Source organism: Hyperoodon ampullatus, assembly GCF_949752795.1.
Source record: "Hyperoodon ampullatus genome assembly, chromosome: 10".
Classification (NCBI taxonomy): Eukaryota; Metazoa; Chordata; class Mammalia; order Artiodactyla; family Ziphiidae; genus Hyperoodon; species Hyperoodon ampullatus.
Genome location: NC_136923.1, coordinates 46,928,485 through 46,952,801, shown reverse-complemented (window position 1 = coordinate 46,952,801; position 24,317 = coordinate 46,928,485). Strand labels below are relative to the sequence as shown.

Here is a 24,317-nt window from a genome sequence, read left to right as displayed (position 1 = left end):
TAAAGTATCCCTTAAAAGAAAAATATTAATAAATTGGACCTAATCAAAACAAAAAACTTTTGCTCTTCAAAAGATACTGGTAAGAAAATGAAAAAGGCAAGTCACAGACTGGGAGAAAATATTTGTAAACATATATTTGACAGAGGACTTGTATTTAGAATATATAAAGAACTCTTAAAACTCAACAATAGAAAGACAAACATTTTTTATGAATTTATTTATTTACTTTTGGCTGCGTTGGGTCTTCATTGCTGCGTGCGGGCTTTCTCTAGTTTCAGTGAGTGGGGGCTACTCTTCGTTGTGGTGCGCGGGCTTCTCACTGCAGTGGCTTCTCTTGCTGTGGAGCATGGGCTCTAGGTGCTCGGGCTTCAGTAGTTGTGGCATGTGGGCTTCAGTAGTTGTGGCTTGCTCTAGAGAGTGCAGTCTCAGTAGTTGTGGCGCACGGGCTTAGTTGCTCCGTGGCATGTGGGATCTTCCCGGACCAGGGCTTGAACCCGTGTCCCCTGCATTGGCAGGCGGATTCTTAACCACTGCGCCACCAGGGAAGTCCCAAGACAAACATTTTTAAATGGACAAAGATTTGAGCAGACACTTAACCAAAAAAGCTATGTCACTGGCAAATAAGCACGTGAAAAGATGCTTGGCATCATTAGTTATTAGGGAAATGCAAATTAAGAACATAATGAGATACTATTACTCACATATTAGAATGACTAAAATTAAAAATTAAATTATACTAAAAGCTGGTGAGTATGTGGGGCTATTGGAACTATCATATGCTACTTAAGGGGAATAAAATGGTACCACCACTTTGGAAAACAGTTTGGTAAATGCTTAAAAAGTTACATATACACCTACCATATAATGCAGCCTTTCCACTCCTAAGTATTTAATTAAGATAAAAGAAAGCAAACATCCATACAAAGACATGCACACAAATGTTCACAGCAACTCTACTCGTATAGCTAAAGTAGAACAACCCAAATATCCATCAAGAAGTAAATAGATAACCTGTGGTCTATCTATGCAATGAAATACTACTCAACAACAAAAAGGAATGGACTAGTGATATCAATAACAACATAAATATGCTGAGTGAAAGAAGTCAGACATACTGTATGATTCCACTTAGATAAAGTTCTAGAAACCACTGATCTGCTTTCTGTCTATAGGGACAGAAAGCAGATCAGTGGTTCCCTAGGCAGGAAGGGCTGGAAGGGCAGGAAGAAATGATTACAAAGGGACATGAGGAAACTTTTGGGGGAGTGAATGTGTTGATTGTTTTGATTGTGGTGATAGTTTCATGAGTGGATACATATGCCACAACTCATCGACTTGTATACTTTATATATGTGCCATTCATTCTACTTCAATTATATCTCAAAAAGACTATTTAAAAAATAAGGGTAGGGCTTCCCTGGTGGCGCAGTGGTTGAGAGTCCGCCTGCCGATGCAGGGGACACGGGTTCGTGCCCCAGTCCGGGAGGATCCCACATGCCACAGAGCGGCTGGGCCCGTGAGCCATGGCCACTGGGCCTGCGCGTCCGGAGCCTGTGCTCCGCAACAGGAGAGGCCACAGGAGTGAGAGGCCCACATACCACAAAAAAAAAAAAAAAAAAAGAATGAAATATTGGGACTTCCCTGGTGGTCCAGTGGGTAAGACTCCGTGCTCCCAATGCAGGGGGCCTGGGTTCAATCCCTGGTTGAGGAACTAGATCCCACATTCATGCCACAACTAAGAGTTTGCATGCTGCAACTAAGAAGTCCACATGCCACAACTAAGACCTGGCACAGCCTAAATAAATAAATAAATATTTTTAAAAAAAGAATGAAATATTGCCATTTGCAGCAACATGGATGGACCTAGAGAATATTATACTTAGTGAAGTAAGCCAGAGAAAGAAAGACAAATATTATATATCACTTATATGTGGAATCTAAGAAATAATACAAATGAATCTATATACAAAACAGAAACAGACTTGCAGACATAGTAAACAAACTTATGGTTACCAAAGGGGAACAGGGATGGGGAGGGATAAATTAGGAGTTTGGGATTAACAGATACAAACTATTATACATAAAACTCATAAGCAACAAGGATTTACTGTATAACACAGGGAACAATATTCAATATCCTGTATAACCTATAATGGAAAATAATCTGAAACTATAGATATATAACTGAATTACTTTGCTGTATACCTGAAATTAACATGATATTGTAAATCAACTATACTTCAATAAAAAATGAAAATTAAAAATAGGTTTCCCTATCAGATGAATTAAAAACAAAAAGTTTGAGAATAGCAAGTGTTGATGAGGTGTAGGGAAAACAGTAAGTCCCCCACCCTCTGTGTAGGAGGGTAAATTGACACCACCATTTTGGAGGGAATTCGGCAGTTTCTCTGAAAATAAAGAATGCCCATATACTTTGATGCACCCATAGAAACCTAGCTAGCAGAAATACTTGCACACCATGCAAAGATGTTCATGGCAGCATCGTCCAGAATGGGTGAAAAGTCTGAGCCATCTAAATGTTCATCATAATGAGAACAGCTAAATGAAATATGATACGTCCCTGCTTGGGAGTTCCATGCAGTCATGAATAAGAATTGGGTCAACCCAGATGGCAGATAGAGAACATAGTAAATATAGTAAAGTACAAATAGTGAGTTGACAAACAAAGATATCCTACTTTATTATATTTTCATTTGCATGCAGTATGAGTGTGAATAAAATGCATATCACATCTCTAGGGGGTTTCTGGAACTCTCACTTTTTATCTTACATGCTTCTATTATTTATGAATCTGTTTTTAGTGAGTATGTATTACTTTCATAATTCTTAAACCAAAAACATAAGTGAATAAGGATTGAACATCTAAAGCCTATAAAGACAAAATGCTTAGTGTTTCATTTCTTGGACCTGAGTTCACTTTCAGCCAGAGCCGTTCTGGGCCACAAGTACAACTCTGTGAAAATCCTTTATCAGGCTCATCTCATGTATGCATGCGGGCATACACACATACCACACGTGCACAACTACCACACACCTCTACACATGCACACACACACACACAAACAGAGTTGTCCAGCTCCACATGTGATGTGGAACGCACGACTTTACAGTACCTGGGGCAGTTCATAGAACATTCTTGTGTATTTATTGGTGCAAGGGAGTAAATAGCCAGAGCTGAGCAGGCAGAAAAGAATGTGATGAGACTGAAAACCCAACACCCACCACCTCCTCCACCATCTCAAGCAGATGACACGTTCTGTGGAATCCATGGTGCCCTCCTGATTTCTGGCTTTTCTCTTTTGTCTTCAAGATGGGTAAACCCAAGAAAATGTGGCCGTGAGGATGGGCACTTATCCACTCAGGTCATGTCGTGAGATGCCCCCCCTTCTTACCCCTGCAGTGAGGTGAGAGTCCCGCCCAGACCGTGGGGGGCTTATGGGCCCTCGTCCCTGAAGAGTGTCAGGTTGTGCATCTGGATGTGGTTCAGCAGGACCTGTCCTCGCCGCTCCAGGGTCTGCAGGACCCGCTGTAGGCCCTGTTGCCCGCCTTGGCTTTCCCAGAACACCGGGTCTGTCTGCAGCGACTTGAGCAGCATATTCTGTAGACACCCTGATGTGAGAACCTTCACGACAGACTCAGGAAACCTGAAGGAAGGTCCCCCAGTCCCATAACAGAAAGGAAGAGCAAAAGCCATCTCAGAGAGTTTCCGTGAAAGGCCAGGCCAGTTGGCCAGAATTTGCACAGCTGGGGGCCCGCAAAGCCAGCCCGCAAAGTCTCCGGGGCCACCTGCTGACTAGTTATCCAGGAACCCTTCCACCCGCTCTGCTGTGACAGCAGGCAGGGGATAGATCTTTCGATGGTTCCCACCCCCTTGAGTGGGTGAATCCACTCTGCTGGCCCGGGTGAAGTGAGGAGGAGCCCTAGGAAGGCCCAGCCGCTGCAGGTGTGAGCAGGGAAGGTGTCTCCCAGGCTAGCTCCCAGCCAGGGAAGGGCCAGCCTGCCTACTCCCCAGCAGGGCAGCCCATGTTGTGCAGGGCCAGGAGGCCCTCTGGATATTGGGGAGGGGGCAGCCCATCTTGGACTTGAAGGGCCTGCTGGCTGCATCCCCTCAGCTTTCCAGGACTCCTCACCCCCTTCTGAGGCTCATCCAGCAGCTTTTGTCTGATGGACTGTGGACTTCTCTGGAGCCACAGTTCAAGGTCTACAGCAGGGCCATCAAGCCTCAGCCCCTGAACCTCCACCCAACCGCTCTGACCCTCACCCGTCGATGCCCTCCAGCAGCCGGAAATTCAGCTTGTGTTCCGGGTGCTGAAGGTTGCCGGCGTTATCGATGTAGACCAGACGAGAGAGATCACTGCTCCGGACCTCAGGCAAGAACATGGACAGAGACAGAGGAGAGTCAGGGAGCAGCCTAGCCGGTGCCCCTGGACTCTGTCGGGGCTCAGCAGCCTGGGGGGCCCTGAGCTGTCAGTCCCACCACCCAGCCTGCTACTCGCCCAGATGGTCCCCTCGCACTGAGCAGTGAGCTCACTCCATGCCACTGCCGTGCTTAGGACATCCAGGCACCCTCTCAGTGAACCCTCCCAGCAACCTTGGGAGGTGGCCACTGATATTAGCCTCATGTTACAGAAACAGAGGCACAAAGAAGTAATTTGCATAAGGTCACACAGCTAATAAGTAGCTGGCTGGTTCAAACCTGGACCCTAGCCACAAGCCACAGCACCTTCTGCAAAACTGCAAGGCAGAGGGACTGATTCCTGTTCTGGTGGCCGAAGGGCTGAGGAGCACGGGTGGGAATGGGAAGGGGCAGAAGTAGCCCACCCAGGGGCTGAGGCTGCGGGATGTATCGCACACGTGCCCCCTGTGCCCCCGTCCCGGGCGTTCCCCTGAGCATCACCGAGGACACAAGGCACCCTCCATCCTCAGGGAGCACTGCCCATCCTCTGTCCCCACAGTTGTAGGGCCTCCAAAAACTCTTCAAAACTGAAATCAGGGCTTCCCTGGTGGCGCAGTGGTTGGGAGTCCGCCTGCCAAGGCAGGGGACACGGGTTCGTGCCCCGGTCCGGGAGGATCCCACGTGCCGTGCAGCGGCTGGGCCCGTGAGCCATGGCCGCTGAGCCTGCGCGTCCGGAGCCTGTGCTCCGCAACGGGAGAGGCCACAGCAGTGAGAGTCCCGCGTATGGCAAAAAAACCCCAAAAAACAAAAAAACACTGAAATCAGCAGCAGGGAATTCTTTAGCACCTTAAAACTCTGGTATGGTGGGAACAGGAGGCCATCTCTTCTGGCTCCCACCCCCATGCACACACTCCATTCCTACACACTCGCCAAGATTCCCTGGTAGTTTCCCATAATTCTCTTCAGCAACCTGGGCTTAAATTATGAACTTTTGTCTTCAGGACCCCAGCTTCCCCTCTCTCTGCTTCTTCTACCTCTCACCCCCCTGCACACACCAGGGATCATCTATTTCTCGAAACCCGATGACTCCTCCCTCCAAAAACTGCTATTGGGAAGGATCTGTGAGACAGCTGCCCCCCAGGGGTAAAGGATGGATATAAAAGCCCTCCCTCTCCCAGGAATATTTGCCTTTTACTGGGGAAGGAGAGAGGTGGCTCTGGGGCAGGGGAGGGAGAGTTCCCACCGCCCAGCAGCACCACAAGGCAGCCCTGGCCTGTGGGCTGGTGGGGCTGCCTGACGCTCGGCCCAGGGCAGCATCTGACGGCTACCGTCCAAAGCAGCTGGCCAAGGTGAGGCAGTGAGGACACCAGCCTCACTGGGGGAAGACAGAGCAGCCCCTCCCCGGGGTGGCACTTTGCTCCTCGTGCAGGAGAAGCGGCTGTTCTGCCCCACCAGCCTCCCACCGATGGCCTCGGCACATGGCTTCCCACCCTGGGCTGTAGTTTTCACAGGAGGCAGCACAGTGTTCCTCCAACAGCCCCAGCCTGTGAGCCATCAGGGGCCAGGAGAGCGCCCTGTCACTGCCACCAACCAGACATGCAGCTTGGGAAACCCCCTTCCCTGCTCCAGGCCCCAATTTCCATATTTACTGGCACATTAAGGACGTCCTACTAGACACACAGTTATCACGCTCTGCTTCCTGGAGCCTTAGGGCGTCCCCGGAGTCTTCAGGGCTCAGAGGAGTTAGTGACAACAGCTCCAGCCCACACCCTATACCTACCTAAACCACATCCTCAAAGCTCCACCTGTGTCAGTTCTATATATTAAGGCTTCCTGAAAACATTTAAAGGGTTCTGCTGCTGAAAAGAACAGGATTGGGACACCCCAAGGTCACGTGATCTCTGACACTTGCCAACAGCATCTGCTGATTGAGACGGGAAGACCTGAGTCTGGGGCGACCTGGGGACATACCAAGATGTGGACCAGCCGCAGCTCCCCCGGGTTCCGGCATTTCTCTCGGAGCCTCTCTTCCACACAGGGGTCCGAGGGCTCGGGCTCGAAGCCGCAGCAGTAGCGATCCAGGCGGTCATGGACCTGTGGGGACACCGTCCTCTGAGGGCCCAGCACTTGGGCCACCGGAGCCCTGGGGCCACACGCTGGGGGCCATCCTCAGGGATCTTGGCGCTGGTCAGCTCTGCTGCTGGCCTCCGGCTGTGACGGGGCTTCTGCTTGCTCCTCAGCCAGCCTGCCCTGCACCAGGATTGCTTGCTCACACTGCGTGGATTTCCACCCAACATTCACTGCTTAATCTCTGCCACTGGCCCTGAGCTCCAGCCTGGGGCTGACTGTCTGGTCTACCTGGGGAGACCCACACATGACCACTTTTTCTTTAATCAGCAAATGTTACATCAGGGATTCCTCCCTTTACAGAGATAAAAATCCTTTAATGACCATCCAGGCAGCTCCTGCCTCTAGGACAGTGCTTTCACCCTGCAGGAGGCCTGAATCAAAGTCAGGAAGGAGAGCATTCCTGTTCCTGGCTCCTCTTACACTGGATGCCTAAAATGGGAGCAATGGCACTCCCTCAGAGTTGATCATGATGTGCTTTAATAAGAAATTTGGTCTCTGTCCCTGGTTCCTGGCACAGAGCTCCTAAAACCCCTGCAATTTGCTCAGTGATATGAGTGTCTTTTGTTATTCATAATAAACCCTCTGACCATATCAGAGTTTAATAAGGTGACTCAGCGAGGCCCTTAGATAACTTCAGGCTGATTGCCAGATAGACAAGTAGAGAGTAGAACTTTCAACCCCAACCTCCAACCTCTGGGAAGAGTAGAAGAGCTGGAAACTGGATTATAAAAACTTGAACAGTGAGATTTGGGGAGCTTCCAGGTTGGAGAACACACCCACATGCCAGGAGGGTGATGCACGCCGACTCCATGAGGACATACAGGGTTGTATACTTGGGACCCTTCCAGACCTCTCACCCCATGTACCTCTTCAACTGACTGTTCACTTACATCCTTTGTAATAAACCAGTACACATAAGTAAAGTGTTTTCCTGAGTTCATGAGCCATTCTAGCAAATTATTGAACATGAGGAGGGGGTCATGAGAACCCCCAATTTATAGCCAGTTGGTCAGAAGTCCGGGTGGCCCAGGATTTGTGACTGGCATCTGAATCAGCAGTCTTGTGGGAATGAGCCCTTCACTTGTGGGACCGGACACTGAGTCCAGGTGGATAGTGTCAAAATCAAATTGTACACCCAGTTGGAGTTGGAGAATTGGTGGGGTCAGAAGACATCACTCAGATGACCAGCACCACTGCTGCATCTATCTCACCCACTCCTCACTGCAGCCTTGCAACAGAAACATTATTGTCCCCATTTACACAGGGGGACACTGACCCCAGATTTGCCCAAGGTCATACATGTGAAAGCAGTACAGCTGGGATTTGAACCGAGGTCTGCCTGGCTTGAGCCCAGTGCTCTCTGTTATCCTGCCCTGCTTCCTTGAAGGTCAGGAAGGGTGAGCCAGCTAGAGGTCAAGTGAGGTCCCCATCATTACACTAGTTAACGCTGGAGAAGAGCTCTCAAAACTGTGAAGGAGGCAGAGGAACCAGAAGTGTCAGAGCCCATCCTCCTCCTCCATGACCACAACTGAGGCAGCAGCAGGCATCAGGGCTGCCTGGATGGTCCACATCCATCTTCTGTGGTCGCTGTTCTCCAACCCAAGCTGCAGACCTGATCCACCTTTAGCCAGCACCACCATCGTGCCTCCCTTGGCCATGTGCAGCCAACCCCCTCCACAAATGGCAGAGGGGACGGGGGCAGGGTTGGGGGGATGACACAACCTATAACTCCCAGGATGTGGCACTCATCAAAGCCGGGCCAGCCACCTCGCAGTCCACTCAGCCCCAGCTCAGCGCTGGCTGGAAAAGGTCTCCCTCCATTTCCATCTCCCTTTGTAGGAAACTCTCACATGTTCTGAAGAAATACAAAATTGATTTCCTTCAACACAAGCCAGAAAATAACTATAGTTCTATTCACCAATCAACCTCACAAAACCAGAGTCCAGAAATGAGACAGTGTTAAACAGTCCCAACTACTGTCCCAAACCTGGAGGACAGGCCCAGCTTGGCTGGGGGCAAACGGCCACCAGAGCCCTATCCAGACAGTGAGCCCATGAATGAGCCCCCGGTGCAGACAGTCACTGCTTTGGTCTTCCAGACTTTGGATAACAACAATTACAAGTAACAGAAAAGCCTGGCTCAAAATGGCTTTAACTGTAGGGGAAATTAAGATCATCTACCGCAGGAAGTCTCATGATAGGGCAGGCTGGGGGATTTAGCAGCTCCTACTGTCACGGTAAGGACTCGGGTTTCTTTCTGCTTCTCACTATACCCGCACAATGTTAAGGACATCCCTTTGTTGTCTCAGGAAGCCTGCAGGTGGCTGTTGTGGGTATGTTTTTCCTTGTTATCTCTAGAGAGAAGGAGATAGAGACACAGGAAGGGAGGGAGGGAGGGGCGGGGAGGCGAGGAGAGAAAAGGAAGCTATCCCCCAACAATCATGGAATAGAAGTCCTTCCTTTCAGCCTGACTGGACCATATTTGGACACAGGATCATCCCTGGTCCAGTGGCAGCCAGGGATGCACAGACCTCTGAGCCCAGGCATGGGGGGAAGGTGAATCACACCAGGGCTCTGTGCAGAAGGAACGAGAGCAATCAGCTGGGTTCACCGGAGCCCCAGTATCCTCACTCAGGCTCGTAATAGACGTGTTGACCGGGACAGGGCTAAGGAGCCCTGCGGCATGCCCCAGAGACCTCCCAGCCCTCCAACTATTTTTAAATCCACCTGAAGCTAGTATCACACCCCCATATTTCTCCATATGGTCCTAGAACTTAGCGGGTGAGGGTGGTCCTCCTCCATGCATTCACACACATGCCTTCCTCAGCAGGAGCCTTCTGAGGCTGCCCACACAGAGGTTTAGAACAGGGGTCGGCAAGCTTTTTTTTTTTTTTTTTTTTTTTACATATTTATTGGAGTATAATTGCTTTACAATGGTGTGTTAGTTTCTGCTTTATAACAAAGTGAATCAGTTATACATATACATATGTTCCCATATCTCTTCCCTCTTGCGTCTCCCTCCCTCCCACCCTCCCTATCCCACCCCTCTAGGTGGTCACAAAGCACCAAGCTGATCTCCCTGTGTTATGTGGCTGCTTCCCACTAGCTGTCTATTTTACGTTTGGTAGTGTATATATGTCCATGCCACTCTCTCACGTTGTCACAGCTTACCCTTCCCCCTCCCCATATCCTCAAGTCCACTCTCTAGTAGGTCTGTGTCTTTATTCCTGTCTTACCCCTAGGTTCTTCATGACATTATTTTTTCTTAAATTCCATATATATGTGTTAGCATACGGTATCTGTCTTTCTCTTTCTGACTTACTTCACTCTGTATGACAGACTCCTCATTACAAATAGCTCAATTTCGTTTCTTTTTATGGCGAGTAATATTCCATTGTATATATGTGCCACATCTTCTTTATTCGCAAGCTTTTTCTATAAAGGGCCAGACAGTAAATACTTTAGGCTTTGGAGGCCATATGGTCTCTGTCATGACTACCCACCTCTGCCTCTGTAGTACATATTGTACGTATTCTAGATAATATGCAAACAAATGGTCACAGCTATGTTCCAAAAAACCTTTATTTACATACACTGACATTTTAATTTCATATAATTTTTATATGTCACAAAATATTCTTCTTTTGAGCTTTTCGACCACTTAAAAATGCTAAAACCATTCTTAGCTCATGGGCCATACAGAAACGCAGAGAGGGGAATTTGGCCTACAATCTGGGCCATGCCTGTGACCCTGGTTTGGAGCCCAGTAGATCTGGGGGTGAATCGTGGCTCCACTGTGTCCTAACTCCATGACCTAAGGAAGTTAGTTAACCCCACTACGCCTCAGTTTTCTCATCCACAAAGTGGAGCAGTGATACTCCCTCAGGACCTCACTGAGGACCACACAAGGTGATGATGTAAACAAAGCAAGGGTGGTTGTCCTGGAGGGCCCTCGAAGGGACAGGCCCAAAGGCCTGGAGGAATCTCAGGGGTTCCTCCCTCCAGAAGCCCCGGCCCCACCCCAGCTATAGGCCTGAGAACCAGAGTCTGAAATAAAGCAGCGTCATGACAATCTAGCCACTCTCTTCTACGTGCAGGCCTGGTTTCTGGAGTGCAGACAAATCTGTGAGATGGACACCACCTACCAAGTCCTCTTTGGCTGGGAGAATAAATGCCAGGACGGTTCTAGCAAGACTGAAATACAGTAACTGCTCTGGATTTCACGTGATGCCTCACGCACAGCCAGCCAAACCCCCTTTCTCCTGCCAAACGCTCCCTGACCCTGTGCAGATTTCAACTCGCTGCAGCATTGCAAGTTGAAATGCTGGAAGCTACAAGGAATAACAGCCCATATGATACGGGTGGCGCTGGCGTCCCCAAATCTACACCCATTTGAATGCTGAACAGGAAGGGGCTGGCCAGGCGCAGTTGCCAGTGTGATGAATTTGCCACGCTGTCTGGGAACTTTTTTCCACTGAAGAGAAATTCAGTTTAAACTGCAGTAGTCAAGCAGGACCAAGCTTAAGCTTCATTCCCAAATCGCTTCAGGATTTGATGTTTTTTCCCCTTTTTGAACAAATGAGGAGTTACCGAGAAAAAATGATAATCCTTTGCAGTTTTGGTTTTCTGATGAACCTAGCAGAGTTGGATGATCGTGAAGTTTTTGTTTAATTCTAGTTAAACAGTTGTGAAGCCCTTACTCTGTGCTGGGTACCTCTCTGAGTGCTTTATCCGTCACCACTCATTTAACCCCTCCCAGCAGCCAGGAGGCAGATACTGTTATTATCCCCATTTCAAAGATGAGGGAACTGAGTCACAGAGGCTAGTAATGTGCCTAGGGCCCCACAGAGCAAAAGTGGTGGCACCTAGGGACCTCCCTGGCAGTCCAGTGGTTAAGACTCCAGGCTTCCAACGCAGAGGGCGCAGGTTTGAACCCTGGTCAGGGAACCAAGATCCCACACGCCATGCTGAGACCCCCACATGCCCGTGCAGCCAAAAAGAAAAGAAAGAAAGCGGTGGCGCCTAGACTCAGACCCAGGCAAGTCTGGCTCTGACCACTGAGTCAGACTGGGTGGCAGGTACATCTTTTTTTGGCACCAGAGAGTACATGCTCCCCAATGCAAAGGAGAAGATATGGTTCAACCTGATCCCCAGCACTTGTTTTGCACAACGAGACTCAGCTGAGGTTTTTTGAGTGAAAGGATGAATGAATGAAGCGCATGGCTGGCTGACAGCAGAAAGGATCTGGGGCTGGGGTTGGGGGGTGCTTCACATGAGGACTGATCACTGAAAGCCTGCCTGTCAGGTGAGCCCTACATCCCTGCCCAGGATACCAACATCAGAAGGCTTCAGGGGGAGGCCTGGCTCTGGGGCCCCCAAACAGGACATCTGGTGGAACAAGACACTGCAGTCTGCCAAGAGGGACATCAGGCCCAGCTGTGGGGAGGGGAGGTCTGGAAGGAGCCCAGCACAGGGCACGAGGGGTGGCCCGAGTCCTCTAACCCATTCATCAGGCTCCTGGGCCAAGACGCGTTCCTCAGCCAGTGCCTGATCTGAGTCTGGTGGATTCCAGAAGAACTGCCTGCTGTCCCTGGTGGCCCTGCCCCCTATGCAGGACCTTCCCCCCACCTGGGGACAGTCACAGGCCCAGGTTCTTCTGGATGGAAAGGGTGACTCTTGGCCAGGCCAGCTCACTGCCAGATTTCCCCAGAATGGCAGCATCTCTATCCAAGGAGGGCAGCAGGCTGGTCTGTTAAAGAATTTGTGAGGCTTTGGGGAGGTCAGGGGTGGGGCAGGAGTGGGTTACTCTGCACTGACTCTTACTCTCCTCTGATGACTCCCTCTGCAGTGCTCCCCTTGTGTCCTGACAGAGGGCAACCTTCCCGGAGGCCCTGGGGAGGAACATCTGGATGCCTCATCTGCCCCAAGCCTGAGGCCAGAGGTCTCAGCACCAGCTCTGGATGTGGGTGAATAGACTGGCTGGTGGGCTTTGAGGAGATGGTCTGAGAAGAACTAGACCTTATCTAAAAAGACATCTGTAGATCACCCTACATTTTAAACATCAACACAAAACCCAGCAGCCGTGAAAAGATGAATCCACCACAGCAAAATAGGTTCCAATCAAGAAAACTGGGATGAGTCACCATGGGAACACCTTTCACAAAAAGTCCCCACATCAATACACTAGAGGGGGGAGTATTGTGAGCTCCTCCATGGATACTCAAAAGGCATTTGATATAATTTTTACATCCATTCCTGAGAAGAAAAAACTCTTAATAAAGCAAGAATAGCAAATAGTTCTTCAGTCAAAAGCCAGCATGATGCTTAATGGCAAAACACTAGAAATTGTCCCAAATAGAAACAAGTCAAGTCCATCATCCCATTACTATTTACCATTAATCTAGAGGCACCACAACTGTAGTGAGGTAAGAAGAAAGAAAGAAGAAGCAATGAGAAGACAAAGTGCATTCATTACAGAAGAAACGATCGTATACTTGGAAAACCCAGGGAATAAACCAAGCAACTGTTAGAAACAGTACGAAGTGAGCAAGAGGCCAGTAACCAAACTATGACACAAAAATAATATCCTTCACACAGACCAAGAGCTACGGGCCAGAACATATTGAGATAGGCTGGGACCTGGGACCCTTTGCCAGAGTGCTTGCAATACAAAGAAACTATAAGGGCTTAAAAATAACTGCACACAGGCTCAGTGGGGCAAATTATGAACAATAAGATACAAAAAGGTCACAAACCAACTGCCACTTCTGAGGTGCTGGGAGCAAAAGCAGGGCCCCGCATGCATGATCCCTGCACACAGCACCACCAAGGGGGGGGCAGACCACCTAATCTATGCCTCCTGTCCAACCCACCCATCTGCCCCCAGCCTCACCCCATTTAAGGGACCAGCTCGCCCTCGCCTTGGGACGTGAGCAAGGGCACCTGTTTCTTGTTTTCGCTCCTGTGTGCTGCAGCACGAGCTCCAATAAAGCCTTGCCTGAATTTCTCATCTGACTTCTTATCAATTTCTATTAATTTAGGTCTCCTGCCCATTTTTGGATTGGGTTGTTTGTTTTTTTGATATTGAGCTGCATGAACTGCTTGTATATTTTGGAGATTAATCCTTTGTCAGTAGTTTCGTTTGCAAATATTTTCTCCCATTCTGAAGGCTGTCTTTACGTTGTATATGTATAGCTGATTCACTTTATTATAAAGCAGAAACTAACGCACCATTGTAAAGCAATTATAGTCCAATAAAGATGTTAAAAAATTTTCTATTGATTAAACAGTCCCAGAACCCAGGTCAGTAACAATATAATGGAAGGAAAGAGGCCACTTTCAGTGGTCACAAGAAGAGGAAATAACAGTATCATCCCAACATGGAAGTGAAGATCTAGCTCAAGAAAACATCAAGATGCTTCTGAGGAACAGGAATAAATGGAAAGACACAGCCTGTTCTTGGCTAGAATGACCCTGTATTTTAGGATGTAAATTCTCTCTATGTTAGTCCATGCAAATTTAATTTGATTCCAGTAAAGTCCCAAAAGGACTTGGGAAGGCAAAGGAAGTAACAAGCTGACTCTAAATTTCACAGAAGAATAGTATGCAAGAATATCAGAAAAATCTTTAAAAAGAGCAATGAGAAAGACCGAGCACTCCCAGGTATTAACTTAAAATATAAAGCATGATAATTAAAACAGTGTGATTCTGACACATAAATAGACAGACCTTTACTGGAACAGAAGAGTCCAGAAATAGACTTTAGTACATATGGAAATTGGCTATATGATAAAGACAGCATTTCAAATTGGGGGAAAGAATGATTTTTCAACAAATGGTGCTGGGACATTTGGGTTGCCATCTGAAAAAAAAATCACTGTTTTGCACCTGATCTCTTATTCCAAAATAACTTCCAGATGGGTCAAAAATATATGTAAACACATGGGAGAATTTTTTAAATAACCCTGAAATGAGGATGGCCCTTTAAAACATAGTACACTAGAAATCAGAAAAGAAAAACCTGATAATGTTAACAACATTAAAAAATTTTTTTAATTTCTGCACAGCAGAAAGACTAGAAACAAAGTTTAATTGACAATGGAACCTGAGAGAAATATTACAATGCAATGAAAACAAAAGACTAATTTCCTTAATCTATATAAAGCTCTTAAAGTCATTAAGTAAAAGACCAACAATCCAACAGAAAATGGGGCAAAGGATATGAACGATTAAAAAAAAATCTAAAAAGAGGCAGGACGAGGGTGAGGCAGCTCGGTGCTTTGTGACCACCTAGAGGGGTGGGATAGGGAGGGTGGGAGGGAGGGAGACGCAAGAGGGAAGAGATATGGGAACATATGTATATGTATAACTGATTCACTTTGTTATAAAGCAGAAACTAACACACCATTGTAAAGCAATTATACTCCAATAAAGATGTAAAAAAAAAAAAAAAAGAAGAAAGTGCTTCTTGCTGTCAGGGACATGCACAGCAGGCTGGGCCCCTGAGACAGGCACTCCTAAAATGTTTGCACCTGGGGCCCCTCCCTTGACTCATGAACTCACTTTCTATTGTTGCATAACAAATGACCACAAGCTTAGTCACTTAAGAATGACTCATTAACTCAGTTTCTGTGGGTCGGAATTCCGTCCCGTTTCTGCCCGTTTCTCTGCCCAGGGTCTCAGGCTGAACTCAAGGCGGGGCTACATCTCTTGTAACTCAGGCTCCTCTCCTGGGCTCAGTCAGGTTGTTGGCAGAAACCATTCCTCGTGGTTTTAAGACTATGTTCCCCCGAGATCTCAGGGTCCTTCCAGAGGCCGCCCCTGCCCATAGGCAGTTCATAGCGTGGCTGTTTACTTTCTTCCTCGAGGCCCTCAGGAAAGTCTCTCGGATGCTTCATCTTTGAAAGACTCTCCTGACTGGCTCAGGCCCACCCAGGAGAATCTCCCTTTTGATGAACTGAAAGTTAACTGATTAGTAACCTCAACAATATTGCAATAACTTTGTATGGTGACAGATGGAAACTAGGCTTATCTTGGTGATCATTTTGTAATGTACAGAAATATCAAATCACTATGTTGTACACCTGGAACTAACATAGTGTTGTAGGTCAATTATACTTCAATTAAAAAAAAACACCCAAAGTTAACTGACCGATAACCTAATCACTGAAATGATATTCCATCTATTCACAGGTCTCATTCCTACTCAAGGACAGGAGTTAATGCTAAGGGGGGTGGTTATCTTGGAGACCATCTTAGAATTCTGCCCATCACACCTCACCCTAATCGAGGTCCTGCTTTTAAATATATGTAAAGATGCTTGATGTTGCCCTTTAAACACCCTTGTCCAGGAGGGCTGTTTCACCCCTCCACCGTTGGCTGCACCACCTGTGCAGGAGGGAGGAGTGCAGCACCCGTCTCTTGGGTCTGTTGTAGGACTTGAAGGAGCTCATGTGTGGGCGCTCCATAAACGGTAGCTACTATTATATTTCATGCCACCGGCTGGAAGCCTGAGAGGTCGGCCTGAGAGGTCGGCAGTGGTCACGGACCTGGGCTCCTCTCTAACTGCCACAACACCTGATGTTCCAGGGAGCCCAAGCCAGAGGAGATGCCATGAACCATAGACTTGAACTCAAAATAAGGAACACACACAGGATCACAAATGACTGAACCCGGCTCCCTGGGAAGGAAATGGGCCAACCTTACCCAGAAGAGACCTAGAAGAAATGACTTTTCCAGAGCCAGTTAAGTCAGCAAAGAGGGAAAGGGTATGCCCTCTATGGCCAAACCGCACTAGATTCGATCCCAGCTCCAACACTTAAGGCCTCGTGACTGTGGGCAAGTTCCTTAGCCCTTCTAAACATGCTTCCTCACCTGTGGAAAGGAGCTAAAAATACTGTGCCCCCCCTAGGGCTGTTATGCATCAACACATGCTAAGTGCTGGCACAGGACCTGATGTGGAGGATGTCAGGCAGCATTTTATGCTATCATCTGTTCCGGATGCATAAGTTAATTATGTGCCAGAGGCAAGGGCTGGACAAATGACTCTCACATTGTTTTCTGCCTCTAAGATTCTCTACCAGACCTGAAAAGAAATGGAGAAGGCCTTGGGATTCTTTTCAGTCTAGAGGAAGGAGTGATATTTGAGGGAACAGAACACAGCAGCACCTAGATAGGAAGTCATACAGGGACCCTGTATTCATTCATTGATTTGTTCATCCATTCATCCACTCGTTCACTCATTCAACACGTGCTTATCTAGGACCAAACCAAGAGCTTGGCCCTGTGCTAGGTGCTGGGGATGTGGTAGTGAACAAAACACAGAGACAGAAATGAACAAATAAATAAAATAAAACTTACATACTGTGCTGGGAGTCAGAAAGGAAACAGATAGGATAGCACGAAGGAGAAAGAGGATAACAACGGGGAAGTAGAGTCAGGAGAGCTGAGGCCCCGGGGAGGAGGAGTCGGAGGCACGTCGGAGCTAGAGGCCCTTGCACCTGAAGAAACTGACTGAGGCCACCTGCCAAGAGGCAGGGCTAGAGACAGCCGACAGGGATGGATCACGTGGGTCCTTGCAGAACCTGATACCGAGGGCGTTGAGATGCTTTGCCTTATGGTAATGAGGAAGTAACACAATCTGATTTACAATCATAAAAGAGGTATGTTCTCTACCTGACCAGTTGTCTGTGAACTTCAGAGGTCTCCCTCCAACTTCCAGCTGCCGTAAGCTTTGCCCAGGGGCTTTCTCCAAATGCCAGGGAATTAACACCTTCAGGAACAGCCCTCAACCAAAGACCAAGGGGAGATTTCGCTATAAATACCTCGCATCCCTCACCTCTTCGTGGCCTAACTCTGAACGTGTATTTTATACCATTTCTCAGAATTTTCCTGTGGAACTAAGCCCCAGTCGCCCACAGTGGTGACCTGCTTGTTGACACGCCCTTTGTTGGCTGCCTTCCCTCCATCTCACTTTCCTCTTCCCTACAGGTGTTTCCTGGGGTCCCCCTGCACATGAACCACCACAGTGGAATCCTGGTCTCAGGGTCTGCCTGGGGGAAACGAAACCAAGACATCACTCCGGCTTCTGTAAGGAGACTGGATTGGAGGGGGACATAAGCAGAGGTGGGGAGACAAGTCCAGGTAAGAAAAGATGGCGGCCTGGACCAGGTTGGTGGGAGCCGAGGCTTTCTGGGGTCTGGACTTTCCAGAACATGAAGGCCCTTCATAAGCAGAAGCTGCAGAATGACTTCCGTGAGTGAACATTACTCTCTCACAGGCTGTCCGAGTTCTCCACAGCTTCTCACCCAGTCGAGCCAAGCACATGCCCCCTAAGAGGAAGCAAGGCGTGAGAAAAGAAGCCTGTCTAAAAGGGAAAAATGCAAATGTGCCCAACCCCCCAGCACTTCCTTCTCTCCCTCTGGCCTCTGGGTAGAAGGCCCTCTTGGGTGCAGGCACAACAGCCCTTGGGTTGGATTTGGCTTACGGCGGATGTGATGGTCATAGCTCCTCCCAAACATGCTTGGCTGTGCCACCTTCACTGTCCCAAGAGGAGGAGGACTTTGTGTCTCTCACCAGAGTGAATGCAACTCTGGCAGCAAGTAGCCCTGGCAGGAAGGCGAGTAGAGCTCTTTGAGCCCCTTCCCCCCAGCAACACACATACACACTCTCCCACCCACTGTGTCCAGTGAGTACAACCAGCTTCTCACTGACACTCTCTCTTGGTCTTACTTCTCCCGATGACACAGCCCAGGGTGGGGTGGGAGGGCACCCACTCACTATCAGTCCTTTATCTTTCTTAGAGAAACCAGTTTATTAACCAAGAACACCATCCTGGTCACACTGGCCTGCTGAAACTTGGTTTTGACTTATCATTCACTGGAAGCAGCAGATGCTATTGGGACCCACCCCCACTCCTTGGCACTCACTACTCCTGTGCATACTGATGGCTTTCTACCGCAAGTGCCTGCAGCTCTCTGCCTTTGCCCCTTTCTGGCTGCAGGAGCATGGACCAGTCTAGAGGTTCCAGGAAGTCAATGCCCTCAGGAACAGTCTCAACCAGTGATGGCTGGGAGCTAGTGGCCCAGCTTCTTTGGCCCTTGGGTGGGACGACTTGAGGTGTTTTCTACATACTCCCCCAAAGGTCTCAGCGGGATTGAGCCCCAGTTGCCCACAGCAGTGTCTGGGCACCGTATGGAGAGTATGTGGGTTGATGTGAATGGTGTGCACATATGTGGCTATAGCATGTATGTGGCTATGTTCATGTGTAACTTCATGTACAGTGTGTGTTCATGTACAGTGTGTGTTTTGGGGGTGTGTGTGACTGATTTGACTATTGTCTAACAAGTATTTGCTCCCCCTTCTACCCTGAACAGAGTGTACTTCCCTTCCCTGACATTGGGCTTGGCCATTGACTTAACTTTAGCCAAGGGAATATTAGCAGAAGTGACATCAGCAGAGGCCTTAAATGTGCTTTTGCAGTTTGGCTGAGCCCTTGGGCTTCTTCCACTCCCCATTAGAAGGACTGCCCCGGGTGGTGCTGCCTCTTCAGCCTGGGCTCCAGAATGAGAAACGACGAGCAGACCTGAACCCACAGCTTTGGGCCAAGCTCGGCTGAGCCCAGCTGACCCACAGACCCTGGAGCAAGAAATCAAGAGCTGGTATCTCAAGCCACTGAGTTTTGGAGAGGTTTGTTACATGGCATTATTTCAGCAATCACTAATACAGAGTGTTATGGGGGATTTGCAAAGCACAGGGTATGGTTTGTGGGATACGAGGAATGTGTCTGAGTACAGTGTCTGTGTATTTTGTGTCTGGGCAAATGTTATGTTGTGATACATAAACACAGAATAACAAGGGCTTAGATTGGATGAGACAAAACAGACGAGCAAGCGTATTGCAGAGTGGGCTGCATGTGGAGTTTGTACCTGGCTTCTGGTCAGAAGGGACCTCAGGTTCCTGGGTCGGGAAACCCACAGCCCCGCCTCTCTCCAACTTGCCCGTGGTTTCTAGGAAGGCGGCATTCTCCAGACAGGGGTGTTTGACTTGCCTGGTGTTCAGCAAACCCAGGAAGAGGTGGCACGAGGCCAGCCGAGTTGCGTCTGACCACACACATCCAACCTGCGTGTGCTTTGGCTGTTGAACCTTCCACCCCCATGTCAGGGCTTGGCAGCTGGGGAAAGGCTCCACACCACAGCCTCCAAAGACAGACAGAGGGGCTCTGTGTGGGCAGAAAGCTGCTGCATGCACATCAGCTGGACTGGGGCTTTGCAAGGAGGGGCCTCCGAGCTCAAAGCCCCAGGGCATCCCTGTAAGCACCCCCTCTTCCTGCCCTCATTCATGGCTAGATGAAGAGGACTCTGTGAGTAAGTGGGTAAGCTCTGGAGTGAGATCGTCCAGGCTGTGTCTCAGCTCCACTAGCCATGGCCTTGGGCAAGTAACTTAACCTCTCTAGGCCTCAACTGTTCAACTTTAAAACAGGGAGAAATGCAGTATCTCTCTGGTAAGGTTGCCATGAGGATTGGACGAGTTAATTCCTGTAAAGTATTGGAGACAGTGCCTGTTTATTATTGAGCCTGGGCCACCCACCAGGCGCTGTATGAAGTACATTACGTGAATGATCTTGCATGCAGAAACCACACGAGGTCAGTGTTATCTGATGGAAGCTGGGCTCCCCCCAGAGACAGACCTTGCGACAAGAATTCAAAGCAAAACCAGTTTATCTGTGAGCTAATTCAAAAACACAAGCAAGGAGTAGGGAAGGGAGACAGGGAGGGCCAGCAATGACCACTGTGGGTAACTAGGGCTCGGTCCTGGTAGGGAATTGAGAGACATATGGAATACGCACCACAGAGCTACCCCAGTCAGGGAGCCGGGGCTTTTACACACCAGCTCCCATCAGTCACAGGAGGGCAGCTCCTGGAAGGAGTGTGACCAGCTCTCCCAGATTAACCAGGACTGTAAGTCTGTAGTCTGGGAAACCCCTCCATCCCAGGCTAGATGGCAGGTCACACTATCTGGAGGGCATTAATTCCCAGCCCTCAGCCTGTCACACCCTGGGCAGAGCAGGCTCAGGGCCCAGAGCAAGCCCAAAGATGCAGGTGCTGGCAATTCAGAGCTACCATGTGCCCAAGGGCATAAGGTTGGGACACCAAGTCCCATTTAGAGGTGAGAGAAGTGAAGCTCAGAGAGGCAAACTAATCTGCTCAGTGTCACACAGTGGCAAGTGGCCTGTGGGCAGGGCGTTCAAGTCCAGGTCTGTCTGATGCCAAAGCCCATGCCAACCACCAGGGCCCACACTCCTCCCTCTACAAGGGCAGCCACGAGACAAGGACTAGAGGAGCTGCGAGTATCGTGGGAGCCCAGCTAGTCCAGTGACTGGAGACAAAGATCCACAGGCAGACAGGTAACATCCAAGCGTTTGGGGGTGGGTGTCAGACAATTAAGAGGTACGGTCTTCGGCCAAAAGGAGAGTATGGCAGCCTTTAAAGGGGGAAGCAGCTACTCAGCTCAGGAGGATTCCTGCCACATGGGAATGAAGGCCCCATGTTACTAAACAATCCAATGTTTCAAAGGAAGTGGGATTTTCATGAGAAATTTCCGAAGTATTAAATGTGGTCTGATAATTTTCTAAAACACATTTTGAACCAACCTTATATGGACCAAAGAGGACGCATCAGTCCCTGGCTAGCCGGTTATGGCACTGAACTCATTCTGTGGTGCGTCCACTCACCCCAGTAGGTAAATTTAGGGCTAGTATTGATCTCTTTCCTCAACAGGGGTCCCTACAGAAATGCGGGCTGTCTTGGTGTGCATTAAGCACACATATCCACCTGCTTTGTGCTCTAATCATTTTTTGTCTTTCTTTCTGGCCACATTTCCCCACTCGTGTCTCCACGGCTGACATCCAGCTCACAGGTCCCGGAACAGCCACACTGGCTGTTCACAGGTCACTTAGTAAATAGCTGATGCCTGCAGTCCCCCTGTTAACCCCTGGGCCCTGACCACCAACCCCTTCTCCAGGACCTCCGAAAACTCCAGGGTTAACTCCTGGCCCAGCAGGGACCTCAGCTGGCCCTGTGGCTTCCTTCTCATTCTTCAGGGCCCAAGCTGGACCATTATCATCCCTTTATCTCTCCCCTCTCCTGTTCTGTCTCTCCTCCACCTTGACTTTCTTTTCCGAATTATGCAACCATCTTGAATCCTTCTTGATTCAAGGATAAAATATTACAAACAGTAGGTGCTGATAATTGTTTAACAACCAGCTCTCAGGGAATAGGGAGGAGTCCTGATTTGTAGCATTTGCTGATTCCCTTGGTGTAAATACTCCTACGCTGGCTAATTTCAAGCTACCAACATGGATGAATGTGGAGCTAGCAAGAGATATGCACTAACTCAGCATTATGTAGTATTTACTAGGTAGATGCAAAAAACCTCAAGAGCTCAGATAATAGTACAATGTAAAATAATTATGAAGTGATGAGTTCGGAGTATTTATTACCTTTGTTTCTAATATAACTTATTATATTGTGAGTTTATATAATTTAAATTTTAATAATGCCTGTGTTTCACAGCCAGGTCATAAAATTCCTGAAATTCTTGTGAGCCTACATGAGTTCATTCCAGCACACCACTGGATGAATGAACTCAGAGGCAGAAAAATAACAAAAACGGGTGCTTGGTGATCAAAAGACAAGGACTAGGGGGAAAGTCACCATCCATCCTCAGGTGGACAATTAAGGCGTCTCAATTCACCTCAAATTCCCTACCTCCACTGCTCCCCACCCCCGCCCCACCAGGACCCACTTACCTGCAGCAGGAAGTCGAAGAGTGCCAGGCGTGCCCACTCGGTGTGGTGGATGCCCAGGCATGGGGCCTGGCCCGGCTGACTGCAGTCACGTGCCAACAGGGCCTGGTACTGCAGCCAGCCCAAGGCCAGCGAGTTCTGGTCGTCATCTGGGTCACCCAGGTGCTGCACGTCGGGTGCCCACCAGATGACGGGCCTTGCGCCACCGTCTGTGTAGCGGTAGGGCAGCAGGGGGCTGTGGAAGCGCCTGGCCACGGCAGGTAGGCTCCGGCGCAGCCCCAGCACGCGGTCCACGTGGAAGGACAGGACCTCAGACAGGTCCCCAGGCCTCTTGATCAGGCCACAGAGCCCCTGGGAGCAGAGGTGGCTGAGCCCCAGAGACAGGTCCTGAAGGGCACCCTTGGCGGAGAAGCCAACCTGCAGCACCTGCCCGTGGCCAGGGACCCTGGCTTTGCCCACCACCTGCCCCTGCGCCAGCAGCTGGAGGGTCTGCACATCCTGCTCTGTGAACCACGGGGGCACCTGTTCACTGGTTCTCAAGCCACTCGACAGCCTGGGGGTCTCAGCGTCACACCACACAGATCCTTGCAGCTCCCCAACAGAGCCAGGCCACTGACGAGACACCGTGGCCGGGGAGGGACCCCCTGCTTGTCGTCCACCAGTCAAGGCTCTGTTCCTCACTCCTGGCAGATCCCCACCTTCTGCTGGATGAGGCCAGAGGGTCGGTCCAGCAGTTCTCCAAGTCTGTAATGCTGCCATGTTGTGCCCTGCGAGGGGGCCATCTGGGGTGCCTGTCTCTCTCTGTGCCTCCCAGAGGGGACCACTGTGCCAGGGGAGGTCCAGGTCTTTGGCTCCTGGACCCCTGACCTCATCCTCCCTCAGGAGCACCAGATGCCGGGTACTGAGTCTCAAATCTCCTGGAGGTGCCAAAGTAATGCCCCTCTTAACCCTCCCTGGACGCCTGCTGTCCATGCCTGGGGACTGCCTGCTGCTGTCCACGCTCCCTCCGTGGCCTTGCTCCTCAGCACACACCAGGATGGAGCTCCTAGGCAAGGCCCAGCCTCTCCGGAACCTCAGGTTTCTTGCCCGCTGCCTCCAGCTGGAGCTCAGAGCCTGTCTGCTCTGGGGGACAGGGGCACCAGTTACCTGCTGGGGCTCCACGGGACCAGGGTGTGGGCTGGCGGCTGGGTGCTGTGGAGGGAAGTGGGTGACAGCCACCACAGACAGAGCCATTAAGAGGCAGAATGCCATCACCAACCGCCTCTTGCCACGCAGCTTTCTCCAGAGCCAAGATGCCTGGGGGATGGGGTAGAAAAAGAAAGCTTAAGACTTGCGAAAACATCAGCCCTAACCCACAAAGCAACAGGACGGTGGATGAAGGAACATCTTGGGTGAACGAAGAGGGAAAAGAGCAAAGCCAGGCGGAGTAACACCTAGCGGTCCTCAAGAGAGGCATGGGAGCCAACTGTGCTCCTGCTTCAAAGCTCATCCTGCTTTGTCTCCAGGACAGCTCTGGCCGATGCCTGCAGGCAGATTAGGCTTCTCCTCTCTGAATAAACTGCCATTATGACTCTAGTCAGCAAACACACTAACAGCCTTTCCCCATCTTCCTCCACCACTAAGTGCGGGCCCCTGTCGTTTCATCTCCACATGATCCCACTCTGCGGACCTGCAGTCATCTCCCACAAACACGCTCTTCCCTTTTCTGGGGCACACGGCCGCCCAGCTATAGATGACCTTGCCCGGCCTCCCTAGCAGCCAAGTGTGACCCTGGGACTAAGTCCTTGCCTATGGCCCAAAGCAGCCAAAAGGAGGTTGGCTGCCCCGGCTTTCCCCTCTCTGGGCACATAGGTGTGGCAGTGCCAGCTCCACACATCTTGGCAAGGACACACCCTGGGACAGTGAGTTTTCAGCATGTGATCTCTGCACCAGCAGCATAAGCATCACCCGGAAACTTGTTGGAAAT

At 49.6% G+C, this 24,317-nt stretch overlaps 1 protein-coding gene across 1 annotated transcript; it reads right to left on the bottom strand.

The window, feature by feature from the left end:
- Positions 1-329: 329 nt before the first annotated feature.
- On the bottom strand, positions 330-23,669 carry GASK1A (golgi associated kinase 1A). The gene is made up of 5 exons (XM_079713164.1): positions 22,355-23,669; positions 6,389-6,511; positions 4,283-4,386; positions 3,414-3,665; positions 330-410 (listed from the first exon to the last, which is right to left on the bottom strand). Exons 1-4 carry the CDS (start codon positions 23,600-23,602, stop codon positions 3,455-3,457), a joined length of 1,686 nt encoding a protein of 561 aa, XP_079569290.1. The 5' UTR covers positions 23,603-23,669; the 3' UTR covers positions 330-410; positions 3,414-3,454.
- Positions 23,670-24,317: the final 648 nt, after the last annotated feature.

Coding starts and splice junctions, on each gene's coding strand:
- GASK1A (XM_079713164.1), bottom strand. CDS start 23,602: ATGGCATTCTGCCTCTTAATGGCTCTGTCTGTGGTGGCTGTCACCCAC. Junction 4,387..6,388: donor TGCGGCTGGTCCACATCTTG/GTATGTCCCCAG, acceptor TTCTTGCCTGAG/GTCCGGAGCAGTGATCTCTC. Junction 3,666..4,282: donor CTGCTGGAGGGCATCGACGG/GTGAGGGTCAGA, acceptor ACCTTCCTTCAG/GTTTCCTGAGTCTGTCGTGA.